General features: G+C 42.3%; 1 protein-coding gene across 2 annotated transcripts in view; it reads right to left on the bottom strand.

Moving 5' to 3' along the window:
* The window catches only part of Lrr47 (Leucine-rich repeat 47), a 31,257-nt gene that overhangs the window by 2,071 nt on the left and 2,529 nt on the right, over window positions 1–26,657 (bottom strand). Inside the window, exons 2-7 of one of the 2 annotated variants that reach the window (XR_012830038.1) lie at window positions 26,457–26,555; window positions 22,152–22,343; window positions 14,216–14,437; window positions 3,867–4,010; window positions 3,243–3,400; window positions 112–295 (exon numbers count right to left, since the gene is read on the bottom strand). Coding sequence is in view for 1 of the 2 variants with exons in the window: in XM_075701959.1 (XP_075558074.1) it covers window positions 3,243–3,400; window positions 3,867–4,010; window positions 14,216–14,437; window positions 22,152–22,343; window positions 26,457–26,555 (815 nt within the window). In the remaining variant the exon portion in view is untranslated. The remainder of the gene's footprint in view (window positions 1–111; window positions 296–3,242; window positions 3,401–3,866; window positions 4,011–14,215; window positions 14,438–22,151; window positions 22,344–26,456; window positions 26,556–26,657) is intronic. The other variant, XM_075701959.1, reaches the window with a different exon arrangement.

Below are 26,657 nucleotides of genomic sequence, written 5' to 3'. Positions count from 1 at the left end.
GGCATTTAAAGTTAGCTCTGACTCTGAAATTAATATTAATTAATGTATTTTTGATGCACTGCCATAGGGGCTACATATCTTGATGCAATGAAGAGAGTTCATGAAACGTACAGACAGTGTCACCAAACCTTCCAGTGTGACAGCCCAAGGATGACACAGTCTGTTAATGGCGAAATGCACTCGCTGGAAGAGACACTAGATTTGCCTGCCTGACAGCGGTATTGCATGCAGCGTGGCAAAGTACCAAGCCTCCCACAGCTGAGCCACAAGCATGCTTTGAACTGCTGGTTGCCCACTGCCAACGAGAAAGAGAGAAAAAATTTAATGGGAGCTGCTCATGGCGCACTAAATCCACAATGCACTGCTCATGTTGAGTGCTGCTCGCATACTGTACAAGTTGTCACAGCCACATCAATCTGTCATTCATCTTGCAAAATGAATGCAGTGCACATGGCAACAATAAAAAATTGGCAATGAAATCTAATGTGCTGTCACGGCATCATTTGAATGCTTTGAAAACACAAGTAGTGATGACTGCAAAAAACCCTGAACATATCAACGTTCTTGGAGGTGTGGGACACGCCATAGGCAAGCTGTGTGTTATGGTTTGTGGCAGTTCAGAATACACAAAAACTGAAGTCTCCACATATCACCTGCATCTGAGAATGTGCAATTTAGTTTGAGGCTCTGTGTATAACAATAATAAACTTTACAGTAGCAAAAGATAAAGATGACGGCGAACACATAAGTTCAATGATCACTATAACTATTTTCTTTCCCATCCATTAGAAGTTCCCTGCGATAAGCTGTGGTAGGAATCTTAGCTTACTAGTTCCAAAATAAAGTGTTGCTACAATATTTGTAGACATGCTCATCAATGGTTGCAACAAGAAACAAACTCTTGTAGGCACTAAAAAGTGTGTTTTAAATGCCAAAATTAGCTGCTTAAACTAAATTTAGGCATTGAAATGAAAATAGGCACTGTAAATTGTGTTGTACAAATGCAATTAATTTCAGGTAGTGATGTGCATGACATATATCTGAAGAGAGATATAAAAAAAAAAAAAAAGAAAGAACAGGTGGGAGGAGAAAAGTGCACAGAACAATGATTTGTGTTGTGAAGTGAACAGAACCCTGTATAACACAAGCTATTCAAAAGTCATGCTATCCATTTTTCGGAACACAGAGGATCACAGTGCAGTTCTCACAGTACAGTTCATCAACGTATTTCACCCAACCAAATGTTTACAGGGCAAAGCTTTAAGTTGTATGTTATCATGCAGGCCATGTTTAATACCTATATGCAGCAGCAATACAATATCAAATTAAGAGAGTTCTAAATTATTTATCGAAGTTAGAACTCTGTATTAGCAGACTAAAACACATTTTATTAAAAATTAAAAAACTAAAAAGAATGATTTATTCATAAACTGTGAAAGTGGTCTATAAGAGCACATCATAATAGAAGCATTGTGAAAAACAAGCAGGGATGGTGGAACACTTATGACAGTTGTTTGTGGCTATTAAATTTTAGAATAGACAGAATACAAAAGTACAGAGGTACTCTACCATTCGGTATGGCCTACTAAAGTAACAAAGCATTTGCACCAGCCTGTACCTATAGGACTTTTTTAGGCATGTAGCGCAGCTCAGAAAGAGCAAAAAGGAAGGTGGAAGGGGTAATGAAAGGGAAGGTAGAGCAGAGTGTTCTCCGTTCCCTTTCATTACCCCTTCCACCTTCCTTTTTGCTTTTTCTGAGCTGCGCTACAAGCCTAAAAAAGTCATGACATACTAATTCGCCCAAACTGCTACGCTTCTGCACCTACATGTTTTAGGGCAACAATAAATGGAAAACATTGGTTATCAAGAAATCATTGCAAACACTACAAAACTAATGGGAGGAAAAATACCACTTCCAGACAACTGACCAAAAAACCAGTGAAGACTGTGCACCCATGAGCCTGTGAATGCTAAGAACAATCAATGCTGCCTGGAGTCTAAGCCAAAAGCATAATGCATGCTAAATAATAATAATAGGCCTAACTTATTCACTAAGTCTGATTTTGACATTATTAAGCACCAATGCCTGAAACAGGAATTTTCAAGTACTGATGGTCAAAGTAAGCATTTATTGGTATAACCAAAGTATTGCTGACTTGCATATTCTCCTAATTTGTGCCCACATGTTTAAAAGGCAAAGACACAGATGCACAGCAAAAATAAGCACTAAAATTTGAAGTGGCACATGCTTGCCCTCAAGGTGAATGTTGTCCCTAAGTTCACCTTGAGGTGCGATACAATGTGCCATTGGCGCTTGTTTCAAAGGTGCTCACTTTGTACTATGACAGTCCAGAGACTGGAAAACATGAAAGATTTTGGCGTACATTTAACAAGCTCATCAAGAGCTTTACGAGGCCAGGAGTGAAAAAAGAAACGAGCCAGTAAGCTCATTCATGCAGTGTCTGCAAAATGAAAAAAGTAAAATTTAAGAAGCCAATAGACACCACGATTTTAGCTTCTCAGTCCACCATGTTTTACAAAATAGTGCACCTCAATTTTTCCAAATTAAACAAGAAACTGGAATGAATTCCAAAGACGCAAACTTTCCTCCTAGTCATTGACAACTGTACATCAATGGCCAGGATACCTGTCACAGTGGTTTGTTTACTGTGTACAGCAAATGAGAAAGGGATGAAATGGGAGAGAAATTACCAATTAAAAAAGAGCACAATGTGCAATATTTGCAGTCAACCATTTTCCATAAAACAACATGGACTACTTCGGGGAGCAATCTTTGCTTCACAAGTGGTCTCAATCTATCAATGAAATCCATGACCAGCATTCAAAATTTAGAACTGAAACACACAGGTTTAACAGCAGCAGAAAATTATCTGCAAAGGCTCTGGACCGGTCTGTAGAATGCTATGAAACCTTGAAAATATTGTGACCTATCAAGAACTGTATGCACTGCATACTACACCATTGCCAAATGAAACTTCTAATAATACACTCCACCTTCATAAGCATTACTGCTTCACATTATTATCTCCATACTATATGCCTCTTCACATTACAAGTCTGACAGGTGATGCACCAAGGTACATTTGAGCAAAGTTATTTCATAAGTTGGGTAGACATTTTACTGCGACTTCCATGTGTCATGCTCTACAACCATGAGCTGGGGGAAATAAAAAACACTGAGAGAGAAAAAAGGAAAGTAAATAATGATTTAAAAAACCCACCTCCCATACCCACTGGCAGCAGAGGCTTGAGCTGCCAACTGAAGCAGAGGTAGTGGTCCTTGGTTGGTAGTGGCCTCTAGGGGCATGACACCGTCCATAGGGTTGCCACAAATTGAGATCAAATTCAATGTCCCCATCAGCAGACTGGCTGGCAGCAACTGCGGTCATAAATAAACACATTGGGTGCTCTGTGATGTAGTTTTCTATTACGATGCCATATTTTCACATTCAAGCTGAACCAGCGTTTTTACCTTGAACAATGGCAACTGCTGCATGATTTTAAATGTTCTGGATATTTTTCGGCAGGTCAGAAGTTAACATAAGATGAATTGAAATTTTCAGCAATGGAATACGGGTAACTGTGGCACCAAGGGTAACGTTAACACATATAACATGACCCGCCAGCAGTAGAGTGTTCCATGCTCCCGAGATGAAAGAACAAGGAAAATGTGGTTCTGAGCAAGCAGCATCAAGAGAGCACAGCACAAAATGGCACTGCCCAATGACCCTGAGACTCAATGTCTACTAATTTGGTTAGCGGCTTGGCTGTACATAATTGCCAAATGCTTTCCTTAAAGGTACACTGTTTGGAGCACAAAGAGAGACTGCATCACATAGACTTACTCTGAGTGCATTGCTTGTCACGTCGAGGACGGAGAGGCAGGACATAAAACCTAGACCATATGGGAGCTTTTGGAGATGATTGCTTTTTATTACCAGAGTCGTTAGCTTTCGTGCACAACACACTGTGTCTGGTAGAACAGCAAGCTGCAGAGAGAAAGAGACCAGTTAAAGCTTTTCATGTTTCAGTGTGATGTAATTCTAAGCTTGAAGAAATGGTGAAGAGTGTACTAGTTAACACGTGAAAACACCACTAAACAAATACAGACAGCTTCATTGATAAGCATGGCACCATTAACACAAAGCATACCAATAAGGTAAGTCTCACTGTGATTGGCTGGGCAAGTAAAGGGAAGGGAAAGAGCAAAAATACATTCACAATCTGTAAACAGAGCTGGTGTGAACATGCAAGCCAAATGTAATTTCACTGCATGCATCAGGAAACCTAAAATTACACATAATATATTGCTTGCTCTTTCCTGCTGCTTTCTAGGTCCTCAGATTTTTTCCACTTTATGCGGCATGAATGATGATGTTACAGTGGGTGCAACAAGTTATCGTGCACATTTCCTCCTTGCAGTTTTTCAAAATGCCAGCCACTGGAAAATTGTTTTTGACCATGAATTGCTTGCAAGCACAACCTTGCGTATACATGCACACCCTTCCAGACCCTCTAGGAAACAGGGAAACAGCGGTTGTTAACACATTCCACGTGTCCTGTTACCGCTGCTTCATGCTGCTCTCAGGCGCCTTTGTCAGATGCCAAATTTGAAAGGTTACCACAAGTGCATTGGGAAAAGAAGAAAAAGAAAAGGAGCAATAAGCAAGGAATTGCTATTGGCACCTTTCCAGCTAAGATGAACCACTGAGTTTGGGGGGAAGAAGAAAGTAAATATTGCACTCTTGCACACTGCACTGCATTTCACATCTCCATTCATACTGGGTCTCTTAAAAATTTCTTTGGGAATGTATTTCTTGAAAAACATTGCACTCGTTCGAGCGTGATTCTCATGAGAAAATGTGTCTCAGAGGTCATTTAAATTACTTCACAAAAGCTGCCAAATTTCCATGGAAGGCAGAAATGATATTTCCAACATGAAAATCTAAATGAATCAGTTTCAGTTTTGTGACAAAGGGAATGCCTTTGTGGGACATCAAACACAGCAGTTAGGTGTGGTGGCTTAACATCCTTTGCAGAGCTTGAGAAATTGCAAAAGTTTAAGCAAGTGTTAATTTCAGAGAAGTTAAAAAGGGTCACAAGTTAATTCCATTTTTTTTTATTCCGAATGCAGATGAGCCTTATTAAAGGGACCCTGAAACGCTTTTGACGATTTTCTACAAACGTGTTGAGTCGTTAGAGTAGGTCCTTCTGATCATTAATTGACACATCTAAGTGCTCCGCGTAAAGCGTGTAATTTATTATAAGGTTTTAAATATGCACATCGCTGCCGATCGCAGCACACTGCTCGGCGGAATTTTAAGCCGCCCCTACCCATATGACCGAAATCACCCATACGACGTCAGTGGGGCGAGCTATCCAACTGGCTGACAAGGGCGCGTGATGGATAATTTTTCCAATTTTATGGTAAACAAATGATCTTCGTAATAGTTGGAATGTTAGTTAATTTGTTTTTATGAAAAGAAAGTAACATAAAGAGAATGCACAAGAATAATTTTTCAGTACACTTAAGCACTTCCGGCACACAGCGTGTGTTGTCTGCTTGTGTTACAACGTACTCCATTTTGAAGAGAGCTCCGCGGTCAGAGTCGGTCTCAGTCTTTTCGCGAGCACTACGATTCGACTTTGTTGCCTTGTGGACTGCAAACGTAGTGAATGGCAATATGTCAAGCTGCGACATCGTGTCCTTCTGCAAGGCAGCGTACGAGCGAACTGGCTGCTGCGCATCGGACTGCCGCTATCCGATCGGCGCCAGGATTTGCGCGTTTGTGGCCGTCACTTTACACCGGAAGATTACTAATGCAATAGCGTGTCCCGAGTCCGGTATTAGGGAAAATGCAAGCGCAATGGGACAGGCCGCTTGACTTTGCCGTAACGGGATGAGCCATGAGATGAGCAGAAGGGCAAATGCGAATGGTCTGCACGGTGCAGCCACCTGGTGGCACAGAGCTCAACCATACACAGTAGCAGCAACGAAGTGTATTCTTCTTTGCTGCTGGTGTGTATTTTTCGCAGGAGTGTAATCATGAACACGTTGCTTTTATAAATGTTTAAAATGTTTTACACTTGGTTAGAGCAATATTAGCGCTTTGTTTGGCTGGTTAAGCTCTGCACTAACAAGTGTATGGACCGTGCAGACCGATCAGGCCGCTCACGTACGTCTACGCTAAAGTTCCTTCATCACCTTGAGTTTATGCCTACAGTCATTTGCCGAAATGACCAGCTTGCCTGTGGTTACCGGAACACAAGACACGTTCGGCGCTACGACAGAATGCTCGCAACGCACGCTGCTTTGATAGCTCTCGCTTGGGGTCGACGGCCAAGCGGCTAGCGGAGCGGTCTCGCGCGGGCGGGCTCCAAAACAACCGGAAGTGGACGATGTGACGTCGCATCATGACGCTGAACCAGTGAAGGCGGAGCTTAGCCCCGCTCGCTCGGCGAACGAGTTGAGGAGGAAAAGCATGGCTAGGGAGGAGGGTAACTTGTAATCGCTTGTAGCTCCATTAATACGTAACGCTTCACTTAAATTGTGGTGCGAATGTTCTACTTAAGCTGTACCCTACGCGTCTACAAAATTTGTCCGAACCGTTTCAGGGGCCCTTTAATGAAGTTGCATCTGATTCTAAAATATGTTTTTATACAATATTCATTAGAAGCACACCATGATACCAATAAAGAAAAATCCACGATCAAGTCTATGTAAAAGCAGCACCAGCATGATGCCATGTATTGAAAGCCATTGACAGGCTGGAAAAAGCATCACGTATGCACTTGCCAAGGGTGGCGAGATGCGAATGTGTAGAATGGCATGCTGGCTGGCCACTTACAGGCAAGCAAAGACAAGCTAACACTCTGACGAAAAACACATGTGCACATCCAAGGACCGTATTTTCAGTTGATCACAAGGGGTATCACTTTCAGTGTTTGCTGATAAGCTAAGCCAGTCTAAAGGGTGCCGGCTTCTCTACTGTATCACTGCGCTGGACAGCATAAGTGAAAGTATCCTCGAAAGTGATTGACCAAGACTGTGGCCTCGGAATAAACACTTTTGCAATTTAGATGACTCAAACCATTGTGAACTGCGTGTTTTTTTTAAGACTCAAAATGTTTTTCTACCAGGATACATATTATGAGCTGTGCATGAAGAAATATTCATATTGTTGTAGCCGATATTGCATTTTTGGTTTTGCTATAGCTGCAGAAAACCAACTGATATGAACCATGGCCAGCAAAATTTCAAATTTAACAATCAAAGACGGTCAAGGCTTGTTGGTTTTTAAATTTACTGTACTTCCTGGTACGTGATAATTCGCTAGACCTGTATTTGTTATACTGAGGTCCAACTTTATTGTAATATGTACTTGCTGCGCAAGTGCTTCACAAACAAGTATGCAAGATAAACAAATCATTCCTGAGCAGGACGTGACACCACGACAATTTTACAGTAAACACTGATAGGGCTCATATGTTAAGAAAGCACATTGCTTCTTTCCGGGCCTCTTGGTGCCTTGCACATTGAAGGCTGCTTTAATGTATATTCATCATCATCATCATCAGCCTGGTTACGCCCACTGCAGGGCAAAGGCCTCTCCCATACTTCTCCAACTACCCCGGTCATGTACTAATTGTGGCCATGTCGTCCCTGCAAACTTCTTAATCTCATCCGCCCACCTAACTTTCTGCCGCCCCCTGCTATGCTTCCCTTCCCTTGGAATCCAGTCCGTAACTCTTAATGACCATCGGTTATCTTCCCTCCTCATTACATGTCCTGCCCATGCCCATTTCTTTTCTTGATTTCAACTAAGATGTCATTAACTCGCGTTTGCTCCCTCACCCAATCTGCTCTTTTCTTATCCCTTAACGTTACACCCATCATTCTTCTTCCCATAGCTCGTTGCGTCGTCCTCAATTTAAGTAGAACCCTTTTTGTAAGCCTCCAGGTTTCTGCCCCGTAGGCACGGAGTAAGACATTTAGGAGGTGAAACTCCCGTCAGCGCGAGCGAGCGCGGGTGACCAGATAAAGTCACAATTGCTGTATGCGCTGACGGGGCCATATACAGTGGCGGCGCCATGCGGCGCGTCGTAGAAGCCGCAGCGAAAAAAAAAAAATGCAGCGCCCGGGCAGGCTGCTCCGGCGCGCTTTCAACAGCGGTAATTTCTTTCCAGGCCGCCAGCACGATAACGGCTCGGCGGGCTTGTGACCTTTTCTGGTCGCCGCAAACAGCGGAGTTTCCTCTCCTAAATGTTTCTTGCTCCGTGCCCGTAGGTGAGTACTGGTAAGACACAGCTATTATACACTTAGCTCTTGAGGGATAATGGCAACCTGCTGTTCATGATCTGAGAATGCCTGCCAAACGCACCCCAGCCCATTCTTATTCTTCTGATTATTTCAGTCTCATGATCTGGATCCGCGGTCACTACCTGCCCTATGTAGATGTATTCCCTTACCACTTCCAGTGCCTCGCTACATATCGTGAACTGTTGCTCTCTTCCAAGACTGTTAAACATTACTTTAGTCTTCTGCAGATTAATTTTTAGACCCACCCTCCGGCTTTGCCTCTCCAGGTCAGTGAGCATGCATTGCAGTTGGTCCCCTGAGTTACTAAGCAAGGCAATATCATCAGCGAATCGCAAGTTACTAAGGTATTCTCCATTAACTCTTATCCCCAATTCTTCCCAATCCAGGTCTCTGAATACCTCCTGTAAGCACGTTGTGAATAGCATTGGTGAGATCGTATCTCCCTGCCTGACGCCTTTCTTTATTGGGATCTTGTTGCTTTCTTTATGGAGGACTACGGCGGCTGTGGAGCCGCTATAGATATCTTTCAGTATTTTTACATACGGCTCGTCTACACCCTGATTCCGCAATGCTTCCATGACTGTTGAGGTTTCGACAGAATCAAACGCTTTCTCGTAATCAATGAAAGCTATATATATGGGTTGGTTATATTCCGCACATTTCTCCATCACCTGATTGATAGTGTGAATATGATCTATTGTTGAATAGCCTTTACAGAATCCTGCCTGGTCCTTTGCTTGACAGAAGTCTAAGGTGTTCCTGATTCTATTTGCAATTACCTTAGTAAATACTTTGTAGGCAACGGACAGTAAGCTGATCGGTCTATAATTTTTCAAGTCTTTGGCGTCCCCTTTCTTATGGATTAGGATTATGTTAGCGTTTTTCCAATATTCCGGCACGCTCTAAGTCATGAGGCATTGCGTATACAGGGTTGCCAGCTTCTCTAGAGCAATCTGCTCACCACCCTTCAACAAATCTGCTGTTACCTGATCCTCCCCAGGTGCCTTCCCCCTTTGCATAGCTCCCAAGGCTTTCTTTACTTCTTCCGGCGTTACCTGTGGGATTTCGAATTCCTCTAGACTATTCTCTCTTCCATTATCGTCGTGGGTGCCACTGGTACTCTATAAATCTCTATAGAACTCCTCAGCAACTTGAACTATCTCATCCATATTAGTGATGATATTGCCGGCTTTGTCTCTTAACGCATACATCTGATTCTTGCCAATTCCTAGTTTCTTCATCACTGTTTTTAGGCTTCCTCCGTTCCTGAGAGCATGTTCAATTCTATCCATATTATACTTCCCCAAATCAGCTGTCTTACGCTTGTTGATTAACTTCGAAAGTTCTGCCAGTTCTATTCTAGCTGTAGGGTTAGAGGCTTTCATACATTGGCGTTTCTTGATCAGATCTTTCGTCGCCTGCGATAGCTTAGTGGGATCCTGACTAACGGAGTTACCACCGACTTCTATTGCACACTCCTTGATGATGCCCACAAGATTGTCGTTCATTGCTTCAACACTAAGGCCCTCTTCCTGAGTTAAAGCCGAATACCTGTTCTGCAGCTTGATCTGGAACTCCTCTATTTTCCCTTTAACCGCTAACTCATTGATCGGCTTCTTATGTACCAGTTTCTTCTGTTCCCTCCTCAGGTGTAGGCTAATTCGAGTTCTTACCATCCTATGGTCACGCGCAACGCACCTTGCTGAGCACGTCGACATCTTGTATGATGCCAGGGTTAGCGCAGAGTATGAAGTCTATTTCATTTCTAGTCTCGCCATTCGGGCTCCTCCACGTCCACTTTCGGCTATCCCGCTTACGGAAGAAGGTATTCATTATCCGCATATTATTCTGTTCTGCAAACTCTACTAATAACTCTCCCCTGCTATTCCTAGTGTCTATGCCATATTCCCCCACTGCCTTGTCTCCAGCCTGCTTCTTGTCTACCCTCGCATTGAAGTCGCCCATCAGTATAGTGTATTTTGTTTTGACTTTACCCATCGCCGATTAGAAGCTTTCGACTTCCTGGTCATCATGACTGGATGTAGGGGCGTAGACCTGCACAACCTTCATTTTGTACCTCTTATTAAGTTTCACAACAAGACCTGACACCCTCTCGTTAATACTATAGAATTCCTGTATATTACCAGCTATATTCTTATTAATCAGGAATCCGACTCCTAGTTCTCGTGTCTCCGCTAAGCCCCGGTAGCACAGGACGTGCCCGCTTTTTAGCATTGTATATGCTTCTTTTGGCCTCCTAACTTCACTGAGCCCTATTATATCCCATTTACTGCCCTCTAATTCCTCCAATAGCACTGCTAGACTCGCCTCACTATATAACGTCCTAGCGTTAAACGTTGCCAGGTTCATATTCCAATGGCGGCCTGTCCGGAGACAGAGATTCTTAGCACCCTCTGCTGCGTCGCAGGTCTGACCGCCGCCGTGGTCAGTTGCTTCGCAGCTGCTGGGGACTGAGGGCCGGGGTTTGATTGTTGTGTTCATATAGGAGGTTGTCGTCAAGTACTGCACCAGGGTGGCCAATCCTGCTCTGGTGAGGGAGTGTGTTACCTGTTCTGGTCACCGGGATCAGGCCACACTCCAGGCCTGGTTTTTATGCAATTTTATCAACACACAGATACTTTTAATCCGGTCGAAAATTGCCGCCACCGGGATTTGAACCACGGACCTCTTGCACGCGAAGCAGGTGTTCTACCTCTACGCCACCGCTGCAGTGTATATTTAGTTGATATAAAGCAGCTAGTAACATCAATGGACAATTCCGGGTGCTGTTACTGATGAGGAGCATGAGTGTCAGTTCACTGTTGCTCTCACGGATTGGTCTGTTTATGCATGTCATGTCTTGAGATGATCTCTGGCTGAGCTGAAGCAACTTTATGGTTGCTCAACCAAGCTGAATTAAAGTGCAATGCTAAAGTTTATTCTTCTGGGCAAAAAACAATTATGCAGCTATACTAGACTTCAATTTCTCTATAAGTGATATTACCTGGAATCAAATCACCATAACAGAATAGACATCATCATCATCAGCCTGGTTATGCCCACTGCAGGGCAAAGGCCTCTCCCATACTTCTCCAACAACCCCGATCATGTACTAATTGTGGCCATGTCGTCCCTGCAACGTTCTTAATCTCATCCGCCCACCTAACTTTCTGCTGCCCCCTGCTACGCTTCACTTCCCTTGGAATCCAGTCCGTAACCCTTAATGACCATCGGTTATCTTCCCTCCTCATTACATGTCCTGCCCATGCCCATTTCTTTTTCTTGATTTCAACTAAGACGTCATTAACTCGTGTTTGTTCCCTCACCCGATCTGCTCTTTCCTTATCCCTTAATGTTACACCCATCATTCTTCTTTCCATAGCTTGTTGCGTCGTCCTCATTTTAAGTAGAACCCTTTTCGTAAGCCTCCAGGTTTCTGCCCCGTAGGTGAGTACTGTTGTGTTCATATAGGAGGTTGTGGCCAAGTACTGCACCAGGGTGGCCAATCCTGCTCTAGTGAGGGAGTGCGTTACCGGTTCTGGTCACCGGGATCAGGCCACACTCCAGGCCTGTTTATGCAATTTTATCAACACGCGGATTTCTTTCTTTTTTTTTTAATCCGGTGGAAAATTGCACGGCACCGGGATTCGAACCGTGGACCTCTTGCACGCGAGGCGGGTGTTCTACCTCTACGCCACTGCTGCACTCCATAGACAATAGACATACTAGTCTAACATATTTATATTTGTTGTGATAGTGTGTGCATGTGAATACGCTTGTCACACCATTTGGCCTAATAAATAAACAAAATAAATTTCTTGCACAATGCAAATTAAGCCAAACCTGTGCAAGTCGCTTTTACAAGTCAAACCTTAGCCAATGTCCAAAAAATTTAAACATGACATCGAAATGCAGTCAAGTTCACACTTTTCTAAAGCTAGCTCCAACAAGTGCAGGTGCTCCAGCAATCTTTGAGTGCATGCACACCCTGTAGTACAGTTGTTAGCATGCTTATTCAGAGTGTAGAAACAGCATGTCTCGGACTGCACATTCAACATCTACCAATATCTTGTTTGCATTTCAGCACACATTGCCACTGTGATGCGACTGCATTCACCTTTTTGCCTTACCAGTCACTATGGCTTCCGCTGCTGCGACTGTCTGCAATGGCCAATGATGGAACAGTGGCGCTGGGGTACAAAAGCGCAGATAACTTGAGATGTGCAAAAACGTATTTGAAATTTTGGATATGAACCGTATCTTATTCGAGAATTCACTATTAAAATGAAATTGAATTGTGGGGTTTTCCGTGCCAAACCACAATCTGATTATGAGGCTGTAGAGGGGGACTCCGGATTAATTTTGACCACCTGGGGTTTTTTAATGTGCACCCAACGCATGGTACATGGGCGTTTTTGCATTTCGCCCCCAGTGAAATGGCCAGGATCTGATTCTGCGACCACATGCTTAGCAGTGAAACGCCGTAGCTACTAAGAAGCCACGGCGGGTGAGAATTCACTATTTGAAGTTATTGAATATTTGTTATGCTTGAATATTACAAAGGACAACAATAGTAGTTGAAGTCTACAGGGAAAAAGACAGATGCTAGTGGAGGTTCTCCCAAATGATTCTGCTGTAGGAGAAAACGCAGTAGTTGCACAGATGAACAAGTTCCTGAGCAAACACATAGAGATCACTTCTGAACAATCGTTAAATGAGCAGTCGTTGAATAAGCATGCCGTACCTTACATGCAGCCTCCGAATTAACCGACTAGACTTAAGCAAAAATTTATTACTTTCAACTCCCCATGTATAGCTTCCTTTAAAATGGCGTGGTACTGTAGTATTGCACTTAACTCCCTTCAATTAGCACTACACTCTACTACATGCACCTGGTGACGTGCTGTTCCTTTGTTTCATTAGGGTCATTGTTGTGGTGCACCATGTACAGTCACGTTTCCTGTTTCTCATTTACAAGCTTCTCAGTTCATGTGACACACAGTTATGTAGCATCAAATGTACCATAGTAAATAAGAATTTTGTTGCCATACAGACTCCACGGAACCCTTATATTTACCTTTGTTTAGAAATTGTAATTTTTTTACATTTGATTTAATATTTGAAGCTAATTTTTCTCAGCTATTCACATTTGATTCAATTAGAAAATGTTGATATTCAAACACTCCGAGAGATAACACTTCATGGCCTGTGCTGCCCAAAAATTTTTGTACACACTACTTTGACATGGAACATTCACTTTCATTAACATTTTGACAACCTACTGCTCTGCATGCACTGCACGCTTGCTTTTGGCACAGAGTTTGATCATTTGTCACTGCCACTGATGGCTAGATCTTAAGTGTTGTTGTCACCTAGCGTGTTGCAAACTGACACAATCAAATAAGGTGAAAATTTTCAGGGAAACAACGAGTGCGATCATTGCGATGAACTTCATGTTTATAAATGTGCTCACAGAATGTATGCAAGATGCAAAAAAAAGTTTAGAGTACCTACTGCTGGGAAGAGTTTTCTCTGCTTTTGTTCTACAGCTCTGTAGCGACTTCATTGGCAATTGAAGCAACAGCAACAAGCAAGGCACAAAAATTGAAGATAGTCCCATCATGTGGTGCAACGTCCTCAGGTGCAAGCTATCCTTATATTAGTAGACACCACCTGTGCAGCCCAAAGCACGCCATTCAAGCACTCTAGACAAGCTTGCTGACCATCAAGTAAAAGAGATGGCACACATTTTCTTTCTAATGAAGCAGGTCGCATGTTATTCATGCTGTACAAGGTTTGCAGTATTGGATAAATAAAAATAAAAATAAATGCTAGTCAATCAATACACAAAAAATTGTACACAAATAGCCTTACCTTGTTTTTAGAAATGTCGAGGTACTGAAGGGAGTTAAGAAGCTGGCCTTCAAAAAGCTCGGGAGGCAACCTTTCAATGTTGTTCTGTGAAACAACTAACTGCCGCAAGGGTAGACTGCTCAGTTGGGGAGGCAATGTTTTCAGGCTGTTATCAACTAACTTGAGGCTACAAAGGTTGCCCAGTGCAAGTATATCATGACAGAGCCGAGCCAAGGGGCAGCCCTGCAGAAAAAGAAAGACAGGGTGGAGTCTATATAGGCATGATTAGGCTGATACAGTAACAATGATCCAAAGCCAGTAAAAGCTACAAAGTAACCAAGATGTAAATGTAGGCACTACTTTCATGAGGAAATGACTCAAATATACAACTACAGAATACGAATTTCCCCACTTACGAGTGAATGCTGCAGGTAAAAAAAAAAGCAATCGTAAAATGATTTTACTCACTTGCAAGAAGCTTTTGTGATAATTATTCACTTAATTTCTAAACTTATTGGTGCTGACCTCACCTATAAAATACCACAAAGAGAATATTGTAACTAATCTTGTAAATTTTGTTTGAATAAAGTGGAGTAAATGATGAAAGAAGGCACAATGCGTATGGGCAATGAAAATGGTATTGGAAAGGCAAGAGCAATAACAAAGAGAGATCACAATTTGCACTTTTACTGTGCTTCAGCATGAATGGTTCACTTGATGACTTCAACCACGTGCTGACTTAACTCCTGCATCTATAAACGCACCTCAACTCGAAGCTCTTTTTCGGCTCTGCTCGAGTGACCGACAGGACTTCCCTTCGGCTAAAATGGCTACTGCTCTTCAATAATGCTCCTTGCTGATTGCCGAGACAAATTTCGTAGAGACACCCCGGAGTAAGACAAGATAGGAGCGCTGACTCCACTTGTCTGGAAGGGACACATTCTGCAATGCCGGCTCCTGCTTCACAGTGTGTGCACCAGACGGTGCTACGGATGAGGAAAAATTGGTGGAGGGGAGAGGCGGGTCTTCCAACAAACCGAAGAAGCAGAAGCACATACGGGCCAAGCTTGGGTCTCTCTGTCGTTGCTATAGCAATGGTGCACGATTGTGCTTAGCGGTGTTTCCATGGCTGATGCTTACCCATCTATGTTGTCGTCTGCTCCACGCATGCCCCAATGCCTGTAGCACCCATAGCGCTTGCGGTTCATGGAGTGACATTAGCAGAAGGAGTAAGTGTTTGTATCATGTTATTTTATTCATTTTATACAGGCCAAATGCAGGGAATTTGTAACGTGGGCTACATAAAATTATACAAGGCACAAAAGCAGAAAATGAAGGAATTACAGAAAACCAAGACAGAAAGAAAAACTAGGAAAAGTGGAGGGGAATATAACGGCAGTTCGTGCGGTCTCAAGCACTGAGAGACAGTGAAAAAAAAGAATTTAATCCAAAGGCGACATCTATAACCCTTTTTATGCGAGCATCCATCAAGTGCAACAATGCTTCACTTGCTTCTTTTTTTCTCGCGATGCTTTTCATGTTGCCTGGTTCTCTTGCAAGCCAAATTGCCGTATTCTCATTAAAGCATAATAATGCACAATTCCTACTACTGTTTCCTGCTTACGAACTTCACAAGATTATTTGTCTCCAGCACATGGTCAATTGTTGCCTCATAGACATTCGTCGACTTTGCATGGCAAAGGAAGTAGTCCTCGGCATTGCGTAGCAGCGCAACATGCCCACAAGTCTTTCACAGTGCAGACACTGGTCAATGTCGTAAATAGCGCCCCTTCTGTGCCTCCACACACCCAAGGAGTCCACGTGGGCACACTGGGGGGTTCACACCTGGGTACTTTTGCTCTGCGGGACCACCCCTGCACATCTTTGTCTTGTCAGTAGCCTCTACCATGTGCTCAGTCTTCAATGGTAGTCAGTTGTCCTTCAAGCTCGATTGTGTTATTCGAATTGCAGTTTAGTATAAGCGCCTCGAATGTTTTCCCATGAAGGCCTTCCGTGACATTAGGTGCACTTTGTTACAGAAGGAACTGTCTCTTCACTCACAAAAACCCACATGTTGTTTGGGGAGTATCACCCAACTATTTGATTATGACATTTTTTGTACCTTGTAGTGGCCCCGTGAAGGTGGAAGCTTGATTTTTCCTGGATGACAAAAGAGCTCCTGCAAAAGTGAATTAAGATCTGTGTTCAGGGAGCACGTGTTATTTCGAGCAGTGGAGCTCCTTGTGCTGTTTTTATTTTATTTTTCCTCTAAAGAAAAGTTTCAGTTTTGCCCGAAAGGCGAAGCATTGATTGCAATATTAAATTAGTAGATAGCTATACGAAGTAAGGATATTAGTTTTATCGGCTTAAAAACTTGTGTAAAGCAAGTTTTTAAAAACTTTTTTTTAAACTTTCAAACATTCGCTCACTAAATAAACTAACAAGCACGGTGTCACGCACGCAGGTAAAGATGAACACATCTAACTCGATGACCGCGGAAGCTCACTGTCAAAACACTGGAGTGAGTAAGCGCAGCAGCAGGAGCGAGCAAATTGACCTTCGTGCTGTCTCTCACTGCAGCGCAAACTAAACGTCAAAAGCACAGCGCATACAAACCTACCAGCATTCCGCATACTTTGTCCACACCGCAGATCGCTTTGAAGGTGAAGCCCACATAGGCGCGCCCTTTGTCAACGTCATAGATCGCTTGCAAGATACGGAGCCTGCGCGGCCATGCCGTAAGCAGCAGCCGCCGGAGTGGAATGCCTCTCCCCACCCCCGTGCATCGCGTGCAACAAAAGACTGCGTGCTTCCACTCTGCCTTCCTCTCTCTCAAGTGCTAGATTGATTCACGATCGTCGGCTGACCCTCACAAACTTTCAGTCGCACATACAGCGTACGGGGCTTGGCGACGGCAATGGCAGAAATGTGCCTGGGGTGCCCATATAATTGCTATCACAATAAAGCAAGTACTTCTGTTGTGCTTTTTTGTACAGCATTATTTCTTGTCTGTTTCCTCTCAGGACATGTGCAAAATTTCACGTACGTGCAGAAAAAATGGTACCATGTGTGTGTTTATGCTTTTATTATTTGTGCGCATATATATTTCGTGTTTGATTGCTGTCAAATCGAGGCGGCCTAGGGCCCGAGTTTCTAGCAAACGACATGCTCTACACACATCACACTGCCCGTGCCCTGCCGCTGTCACCGCCACTCAGTGGATGTGCACATGAAAGCAAGCTGTTGGATGATTTCCACACGCCTCGGCAGGTGACGCTATGTGAGGAGAACAGGTAGCTGGGAAAAGAAGGAAAGGAGAAAGCATGTGTTCAAGCGTGAAAAGGAGCAGAGGAAAAGAGCAAAGGAATGAGCTAGACCCCCAGTATCAACGTTGCACGGTTTGTCCCGAGCAAATATGTTGCGTGGCGGTGGAGTCAGCGCACCTGTTTATCTTACTCCATGACAGACACTTACCTTTTAGTGCCTGCTAGAAAGCACTGGAATAGATAAGTATTTTTCAAGTGATTCTGCATCACTGGAATCGCAGATGAGCATCACTCAAGCGCAGTGTCTGCTTCAGTTGAGGGGCTACATCCTACCCACAACAGAATCAAAAAAGAGCTTCGAGACGAGGAGCATAAGTAAATATTAGGGTGAATCTCCCAAGCATGAAAGAGCTGAAAGTAGTCTTCAATTGACCTAACAGTTTGGCATTACATTAATCTGAAGAGTCAGTAAAAACTGTAATGTAATAGCATTCACAGTTACCATTTGATACCTAATGAAGCTAGAGAAAGTAGCATATAAAAGAAGTTTGGATGGACTAGTATCACTTATGTACAAAGCTTTCATTAGATTTTCCATTCGTCAACTCTTACGATCCCTCTTGGTATACATCATTAAGCTTCTTTTGCCAGTTCAGAACAGTAAAAAATTGTGTACTTTGTTTTTACATAATATTTCAAACCCTTGCAGGACTGATCCTGTGTCACAAAGCAGTGCTGCAACTAGGGTTGCAAATTGATTATGAAACATGATTGATAATTATTCTCTATTCAATTGATTGAGTAATTAAATTAGTCAGTCGTGCTGATTTATGCGCATATCACCAAATAAGAAGTGTGAGAAACAGGGACAAACAAAGAAAGACACACAGCGCTGTGTGTGTCTTTTTTTGTTTCTTCCTGTTCCTCACACTGTTCTTATTTTAAACATGAACTACCTACATGCCCAAGTCTCTACCCTTCACATATCAATAAAAGGAAAAAAAAAATAATAAATCTGAGACCGCCTAAGCTCTTTTTACGAATTGTTAATGCAAAAGCATTATGTCCAATTGAACACCGCTGAGCGGTCCTTCGAAATAGGAACTCCTCGCAGGCAAGCAAGCACGTCGAGACGCTTGGCCAACACCTCCAAGATAGCACAAAGCCAGTGCACTTCGATCCGTGACGTCATGCTACCTTGTCCAGCTGCCATAGAATCTAATAGGAACGTTCCCGAGAAAGCTGCAGTGATGTAGGCGTCACCACTTTCATCACGCCAGGCTTGGAAATGGAAACTGCGGTCCTAGTAACATGATGTCATAAAGAAGAATGCACAGGCCTGCTACCTAGGAGGTGCTAAGGCACTAAGTTTCTGAGCGTGAGGTTGTAGGTTTGAAACTGAATACCACCAATGTCTTTCCTTTCGAACATATAGTTTTTTTATGCACTATTTTTCATAGTGATTACTTGCAGGCGAGAGCTTGCGCATACCAGGAATGCGCAGATAACACAGGCTTCTAAGAGCGAGGGTGACGCGGCGTCATAGCAATGCCCTCTCCCTTGACGCAAAACCTGGCGCGCCAGCGAGGCAGATGGTGAACAGATGGTTACCACTGGCTGTGATACCAGGTGTTCACTGGCATCACAGCCAGTGGTAATTTATGTGCCGTGTTGCTGCTACAGATGCCAGTTTTTTTCGCTCAATGGGCCATTTGATGCTTTTGCATCAATAATGTGTTTCGCACTAAATATTTGTCCAATGGTGCTGTGGAGGACGTGGCTTCTGTGCAAAACAGCTTCCTCCTTGTCTTTTATTGCTGGCAATTATGCCTGCAGATTTCGTAATCATACTAAAAGCACTGCCAGCAAACAAAGATAACTGCATTCAATACCCTGCCAGAATGAGAAATGTATTACCCAAGCAAGAAACTAATGCCAGAAAAAATTAATTACTGTAACAAACTGAGCAAGCACCCACTCAAAATTACGAGATAATTGTGAAAAGCTAGGGGAAGGCACTTGCTAGGTCTGGGAGCAAAAATACAGAAGGGGCACACAGCCAGACCAACTGTGCGCCCCTTCTGCATTTACCCCAGCTTGGTATGATCACCGAATTCAAAATGGTGGCCATTTGGTGCGCTTGGCACATGGCCGTCATCTGGCAAGCATGGCCTAGCATGCGAACGCATAAAAAAAACAGAAAAACCTTAAGGAAGCATGTACATGAAGTTTATCGTGAAAAATTTTTAAAAAAGGACCATTAACGCATCCTAGCCTTCGTCGTAACTAGCGTCGGTTGCTTCAAGATCAAGAAAGCAATGACTACCTGTGACGACTGTGCGCTTGCCGTGTCCTTCGCATATGTTTTTTTAGTATTTATCTAAATTGGGGGTGGGGGGGCTTCATGCGCCTTTTGCTTCTTTTTTTGAAATGGTTCACAAATATGGGGTAGGCAGTTATTGTGACATGGGCCCATGCTCGGTATATTACGGTAGGGGACCTGTAAGGCTCTAAATTTAGACTGTAGCCACCACATAAAGCCAACAGGCCTGTAGCCAAGGTAAGTACAGTGGTATGCTAGCCTTTAATGTATTCATTCACAAGGCTAGGATGTACATACATGTACAAAAATAACCAAATGGAGGTAAAGACAACCACTACCATAGCTAGAGCACCAAATGTGTCATGCAGCGTTCACTTCCATCAGCAGCAAGTTCTTTTTCCACTTTCATTGCTAAAACTTAAACAAGTGGCATCCTACAGGGTGCCCTTCAGCTAACCAAACTAAACTGAAGTTCACTTTCAAAGACGACCAAGTCATTTTCGGAGGCACCATCAGCTAAGAACTGTTCTGAGCAGCTTGACAAGGCCGAGGACAAGGCGCAATGAAAACACTTTAAATAAAGTAAAATGCATACAAAACACAAGTTTCGACACCATTTTTAGTAGCATAGAAAAGAAACACACAGTACATTAATCAGTAGTTTTGATTTGCCTATGAAACAAAAGAATAAAAACACATTCCAATTTCTACTGAAGAAGAAAGACATGTGAAAAGCCACTCTGAAAATCCCGTAAAAAATGTGCACGACTGATATTTCCAGAAATTTGGAGTTCTATATAACAGTCACCAGACACATCATAAAACGAAGCCAAACTATGCACGTATAAACAAACAGTATAGTCACACACAGTCACATCTGTGCAAAATGAATGCAAAGCTCCTTCGGTGAGAACTTGCCTAAATACTGACATTGCTCAAAATGTGGGGAACGTTGTGCTGTAATGACTGCAATTTCTAGTCATTACGGCATTTCAGGACATACTATACATCACTCTTTCTTGTATTTCTGCTAACTTGTGTGAAGCCTCAAAAAAGAAAACTAAATGAGAAAAAAAAAAGCAAGTGCATGCTTTGTAAATGCAATCTACATAGTATTGTGTTCATGAGCAACTCCAGCTATTTGTTGCAATGAGCCTAATTTGCTAATTAGCAAAGATTAATTTGCTATCTTTCTAACTATTGATTAAAATGCAGAACCTTCATTGTAAAAGTTAGAGAGCATGTTGATAAACATACCAACAATTTCTTTCCATGAAGAAACCTGGGGTGCATTTAATTTTTTCGATTGTGTGTTTGAGATCTAAACACTAAGTACCATATGACTAAGCGCTTGCATGCAATGATGTCAATGCCTTCAAGGATGGTTCAACAAAATCACTGCTGAATGGAGATAGGATATCTGAATAGGCTGTGAGAGCTGATGAATTATTTAAATCGATGATCTTGCCCCCCTATTTAGGCCCAAATGACTTATCTGCTGAAGTATTGGGACCAGAAGAGCTAACAATAAAAAGCACATAGCAAACTCTTGAGCTATGACAGTATTTTTGCTATTGACAGACTGTGTAAAGGGTGAGGAGGCTGTGGGTAGCGGATGGCAATGAAGCCAAGATTAAATTGGTGGCTGTCTTCATGGGAACTATCAGTTTCGCTTATGACCTGTACACACTTTTGGCCTGTGTGTAGCACAGATTGTTCATTCAAAAACAAAAAACTATATCATGCGCCACTACATGCAAGCACCTAGTCACCTGGTACATTTTTTAGAACTCCACATGGTTTCCATCAAGGCTGAAAAAAACTAAACAATTTCAGCTTCTCAGAAACAAATTAAGTGGATGTTTCTCAATGTGCTCGACAACTTCTCTATGAAAGGTCTTCCTTGTAAATAAATAATTAAAAAGCTAATTATTTTTTTACAGTCTAGGCTCATTAAAAAAAATACTATTTCTTCAATGAGAAAGTTTGCATTCATGCCACATGCACATGCTTTCTGTAAGACTTGGCACAAGTTATTTAAAACACCCCATGTAATCAATGATATAGGAGAGTGTTAAATGTTGTTAAAGTGACAAGCTTTACTTATGGAACACACACAAACAAATGTGGCACCTGTAAGTGCTAGTGTCCAGTGTAATCATGACCGGTCAGTACTGACCCAACTTTAATGGCCTAACTTCAAGGAAGCTGATCTACTGAAGTTTTATTTATGACGTGTTTAAAGCAGCTTTTAAGGAAAGAAAAAAATGGGGAGGTGGGTGAAATTGGGGAGATCTTTTACAGTCTGTCATTAATACATGAATAAAAAAAATTTTAAAAAAGCAACAATGGGTCCCTGCCTACCTACCTCTACCGTCAGCGTTTTTAGTGTTCTAGGAAATCCACCAGACGGGTAGTTGCTCCGGTGGCGTACAACTAAGGTTTCTTTGGTTGGAGTGACTTTTGATGGAGGTCCAGAAAACACAGATTGATCAAGGTCCTTACCATGGTGCGCAATATTTATTAAATGCAGGAACTGGCGCAACTTCGTAATATCAGCCTGTGTGAAGAAAGGGCAGAAAAAGAATAACCAGTAAATGTTCTGTCCTGCTCATAATTTAAAAGCATGTGATATGAGTCCATCAAGTTGTGTAAATGAAGTGTTACTTCTGGTGACTTACATGTGCCACTATGCTTAAATTGAATAACAACTCAGTTTCACACATAAAGCCACCAGTCAAAGAAAAGTGTGCTGTTGCTGTGTATCTAATGGTAACGGAAAGCCACATTTGAGAAAAGCAAAGATTTAGAGCATATTAGATTTTTCACAAATGTTTGCAATGTTTAACAAGTTTTAGTATTTTTTTATTATATTTTTTACTCTTAATCCAAGCAAATGTGCTTCACACAACTATTATATTACATTACACAAACGTTAAAGGGGTCTCGAAACACTTTTATAAGTAATCGTAGAATGGTCTCACTATTAAAGGACATCACCTCACGAATCTCATGCCACAAAAATATCTTATACCATGGTGGCCGTAGTAGACTACGCTATGCAGCACGCCACTGCCATCTGGGAGGTCACGTGCAGCTGACGCAGCTGCGCACAGTGCAAAGATGAAATTACTTTCCTGTCTTTCCGAGATCGCAGACATATATATTTTTTCATACATTTAACTCAATATCAGCAATTATGCAGCATTGGTGTGCCAGCTGTTTTCGATAACGCTGCATGACAACATTGGGGAAGGAAACGCAAGCAATTTTTTGCTGTGTTTGACAGCAGGTTGTAAATTCTCTGCTGCATGCAGTGCAGTAATATTTGGTTCACATGTTCAATGCAGCCTCTACGACAGATTGGCAACGTTTTCTTGCTATGTTCAAAACGTGTTTCAGGGCACTTTTAAAGCTGGCACAGTATTGTGAATGTAACCTGTGATGGATTTCAGAGCCCATCAGCAGGCGAATAAATTTATAAAGCTTTCTTGTGCCAATACATAAAAGCATTTCCTGGAAGGGGAAAAAAAAAACAACACTGAAATAGTATTGGTTTTGGTCCACTTTTAGCCTTGATTTGTGCAGTGCAGTTTTACATGCCAAAGTCATTACCTGATTATGAGGCACTCCTTAGTGGGCTCCGGATTAATTTTTGACTACCTGAGATTCGTGGTACGTGAGCGTTCTTGCATTACACCTCCATCGGAGAGTGGCCACCATGGCCAAAATCAAACCTATGACTCCGCGCTCAGCAGCCTAACGCTTTAGCCACTGAGCTACTGTGGCAAGTGCAGTGAGGTCGTCGACGTAAAAATATGATACAAAGTGCATTAGATAAGCCTCTTTGTTGGCATTCAATTTCCATATTTATCTCATTTTTATATTTTTGCTTTAATCAAAATGCGAATTTTAAAATTCATAGTTCCAGACTACCAGTAAATCACACAGCACAATGACTGTCATGCTAAGAAAGTAGGTGCACACGGTGTCGGACTGCAACGTGAATTTCCTTGGCACCTGGGGGCTCAGCTGTGTTGCCCTGACCAAAGAACCATTAAATTTTCCTTGCCTTTCTGTCATACCTCCCAAAGGCATCATAATGCTGTGAGCATCAAACATCACAGTTTAAGAAAAAAACTTATCCTTCATGCGTGTTTAGTGCAGCCCTTCCTATTAAGGGAACTGGAAAACTTCACCATTCCAAGCCAAGCTCAATGTGCACTGTCCTGGATGGATTGACGTCATACTCAGTGAAGTAAGATATAAAATAAAGAACTCGCTCTGCGAAACCTGGATTCAGATCAAATTTGACTTTCCAAGTCTGGAGCTGCTTGAATAAAATTGCAAAATTCACGGCCGTATGTTGTGTTCATTCACCACAGAACACCGTCCTTAAGGAAACAATGGCAGAGGCCTTTTCCTTGCAGTGCACATGTCATAGGCAAAGAATCATGATGACTTCGACGATGATTCTAAAGCTTTCTTGAATGTGACATTTTAGTTGATCTACCTCACCAGAGGTGGGCACCTGTCTTGAGGTAAGTTATACATGACTTCTCACACACGCCACCTTCTCATCAGCTTTTGATCACAGCCATGTGGGAAATAACTCACCAGCGCTGCTTCCCCTCTTTCTACTCTTTTATCCAGGATAAACACTCCATGTGTACTACATGTTTTGTGCATGTGCACTCCGGTGTGGGTTTTGAAGTTTCTCAGACAAGCACCCTTTAAGAGTCAGAATTGAAGAAAAAAGGATAGGTTGCGATAGAAGAAGGAAACTCTGGGAGCTCTTGACCAGCCTTCCGGCTTCTGACACGCTCTGACGGGTCCAACAGGAACACAAGGCAAAGACCATTTTTATAATGGTTCTTGGGACTAAGCAACACAGTCGAGCCCTCACTTGCTGAAGAAATCGCGTTACGGTCCCACGGTGTGCGCATTGTCTGTATGAAGCACGATAGCCATTGTGCTGTACGGTGAAGTGGTGGTACGAAATTATGCCGAGCGTGGTGCAGGAGACCAAACTGTAAAATTAATCTTACATGACAGAAACGGAATGCCAGCAAAAAAGGTCTATCTAATGCACTCTGTGTCATATCTTTACATGGACCACCTCACTGTGCCCAAGTCAGGGCTGAAAGTGGACCAAAACCGTCATTTTGGTAGGGATGGCAAGTTTTTTCAGAAAATAATTTCAATGTATTTATGCAAGAAAAATTTTAAAGTGCAGCCCTAAGGACAGTCAAGTAAAATAATTACAATAAACAAATTGATAGTACTTTTGCCAGGGAAAAAATAGCCAGTTTGACAGATTTTTGTTAAATTTACAGACTTCTAGAAACTTTTTGTAACTGAAGTTACTAATAAGCACCTCTACATATTGAAGACAAATATTTGCAGGTTAAGTAAGCGAAGTTGTGGAACATTACACACTAAAATAACTTTTATAGTAATTTGCTAGCAGAACCATGTTTCGCTACTTCAGCAAATTTTGAAAGCATGTCACATGACAAGAAAACTATTTTCAGAAAGAAACTATATCAGGAACTGGCAGTGAGCAAGGTAGTAAATAGCCATTATTTTTAAAAAAGAAAATCTGAGATGGTTGAGAAACACGTTTGGCACACTTGGTATGGAATGACCCTTATTGGCGTCTCAAAGGTGAGAGACCAATGCAAGTGAGGCCTGTTCCAAATGATCTTGCTTCAGGAGAGTCAAAGTTGTTGCAGAGGCACCAGTTCCCGAATGAATGCATGGAGGAGATCACTTCTACACAAGAGTTTCCAGTTGCTAAATAAGAATGCCTTGCCTTAGGCGGCCTATGAATTTGCTGCCTCAGGCAAAGCAACTTATTAGTTGGAAAATCCACCATGGTTGGATATTTAAAAATTATATTTTGGGGTTTTACGTGGCAAAACCATGACCTGATTATGAGGCACGCTGTAATGGGGGACTCCAGAAATTTGGGCCGCCTGGGGTTCTTTAACGTGCACCTAACTCTAAGTACACGGGCGTTTTCGCATTCCCCCCCGTCGAAATGCGGCCACCATGGCCTGGATTTGATCCCGCGACCCATGTTTGGATATTTAAAACAATGTGTGGCACTGTAGTATTATATCTAGCTCCTTCAAAACAACACTCTACTAGGCACCGTATGGTGACGTACCGTTCTTTAAGTTCATTACTGCCATTGGCACACCATATATGACCATCACCTCTCAGTTGACCTAACATCCAGTTCTTATGGCTTTGCCTGTATAAAAAAAAAAGTAATTTTTTCGCCCAAAGTATTCTATGCAACCTTTGTATTTCGCTTGTTAAGAAATTGGAAATATTTGGTATTCTATTCTACATTCACGAGTCATCTTCCTTGAATATTCACATCAAATTTGATTAGAAAATTTTGCTACTTGAACATCCCAATGAAAAAGCTTCTGCACAAAGAGATTAATATTAAATTGATTGTAGTGAAAACAAATGCCATGTGCTGCATTCACATTGCCGTCCCTTTGCTGGGAGCGGAGCTTGCAGTTCTAGAGCCTAGACTGGTTTTGTGGAAACGCTGTCACTGCTGCTGTGCCCAGTTATTTGTTTGCCTTATATTTTGGCAGACCAACACAAAGCGCAACTTCTGCAAGTAGCAATAGAGTCACTAACTTCTACCTACCTTACTAATGATCAAGTTGTGCTTTGGTTCTCGTAGTTGAATAGTAGCCTTCCCTTCGGTAACACAATTTGTGAAGAGCCTCTCAACATTGTTAAAGATCTGCAAGTGAAGAAAGAAAAGTGTTAGTAAAGCAAACAAATTATAAATTCATCCATGAGAAATACTTGATGAAGCAACAAACTATAAACTCATTCATGATAG

The sequence above is a fragment of the Dermacentor variabilis genome, chromosome 1, assembly GCF_050947875.1.
Source record: "Dermacentor variabilis isolate Ectoservices chromosome 1, ASM5094787v1, whole genome shotgun sequence".
NCBI classification, from domain to species: domain Eukaryota; kingdom Metazoa; phylum Arthropoda; class Arachnida; order Ixodida; family Ixodidae; genus Dermacentor; species Dermacentor variabilis.
The sequence above is the reverse complement of the archived record's forward strand: the minus strand, read 5'-3'. Positions and strand labels throughout refer to the sequence as shown.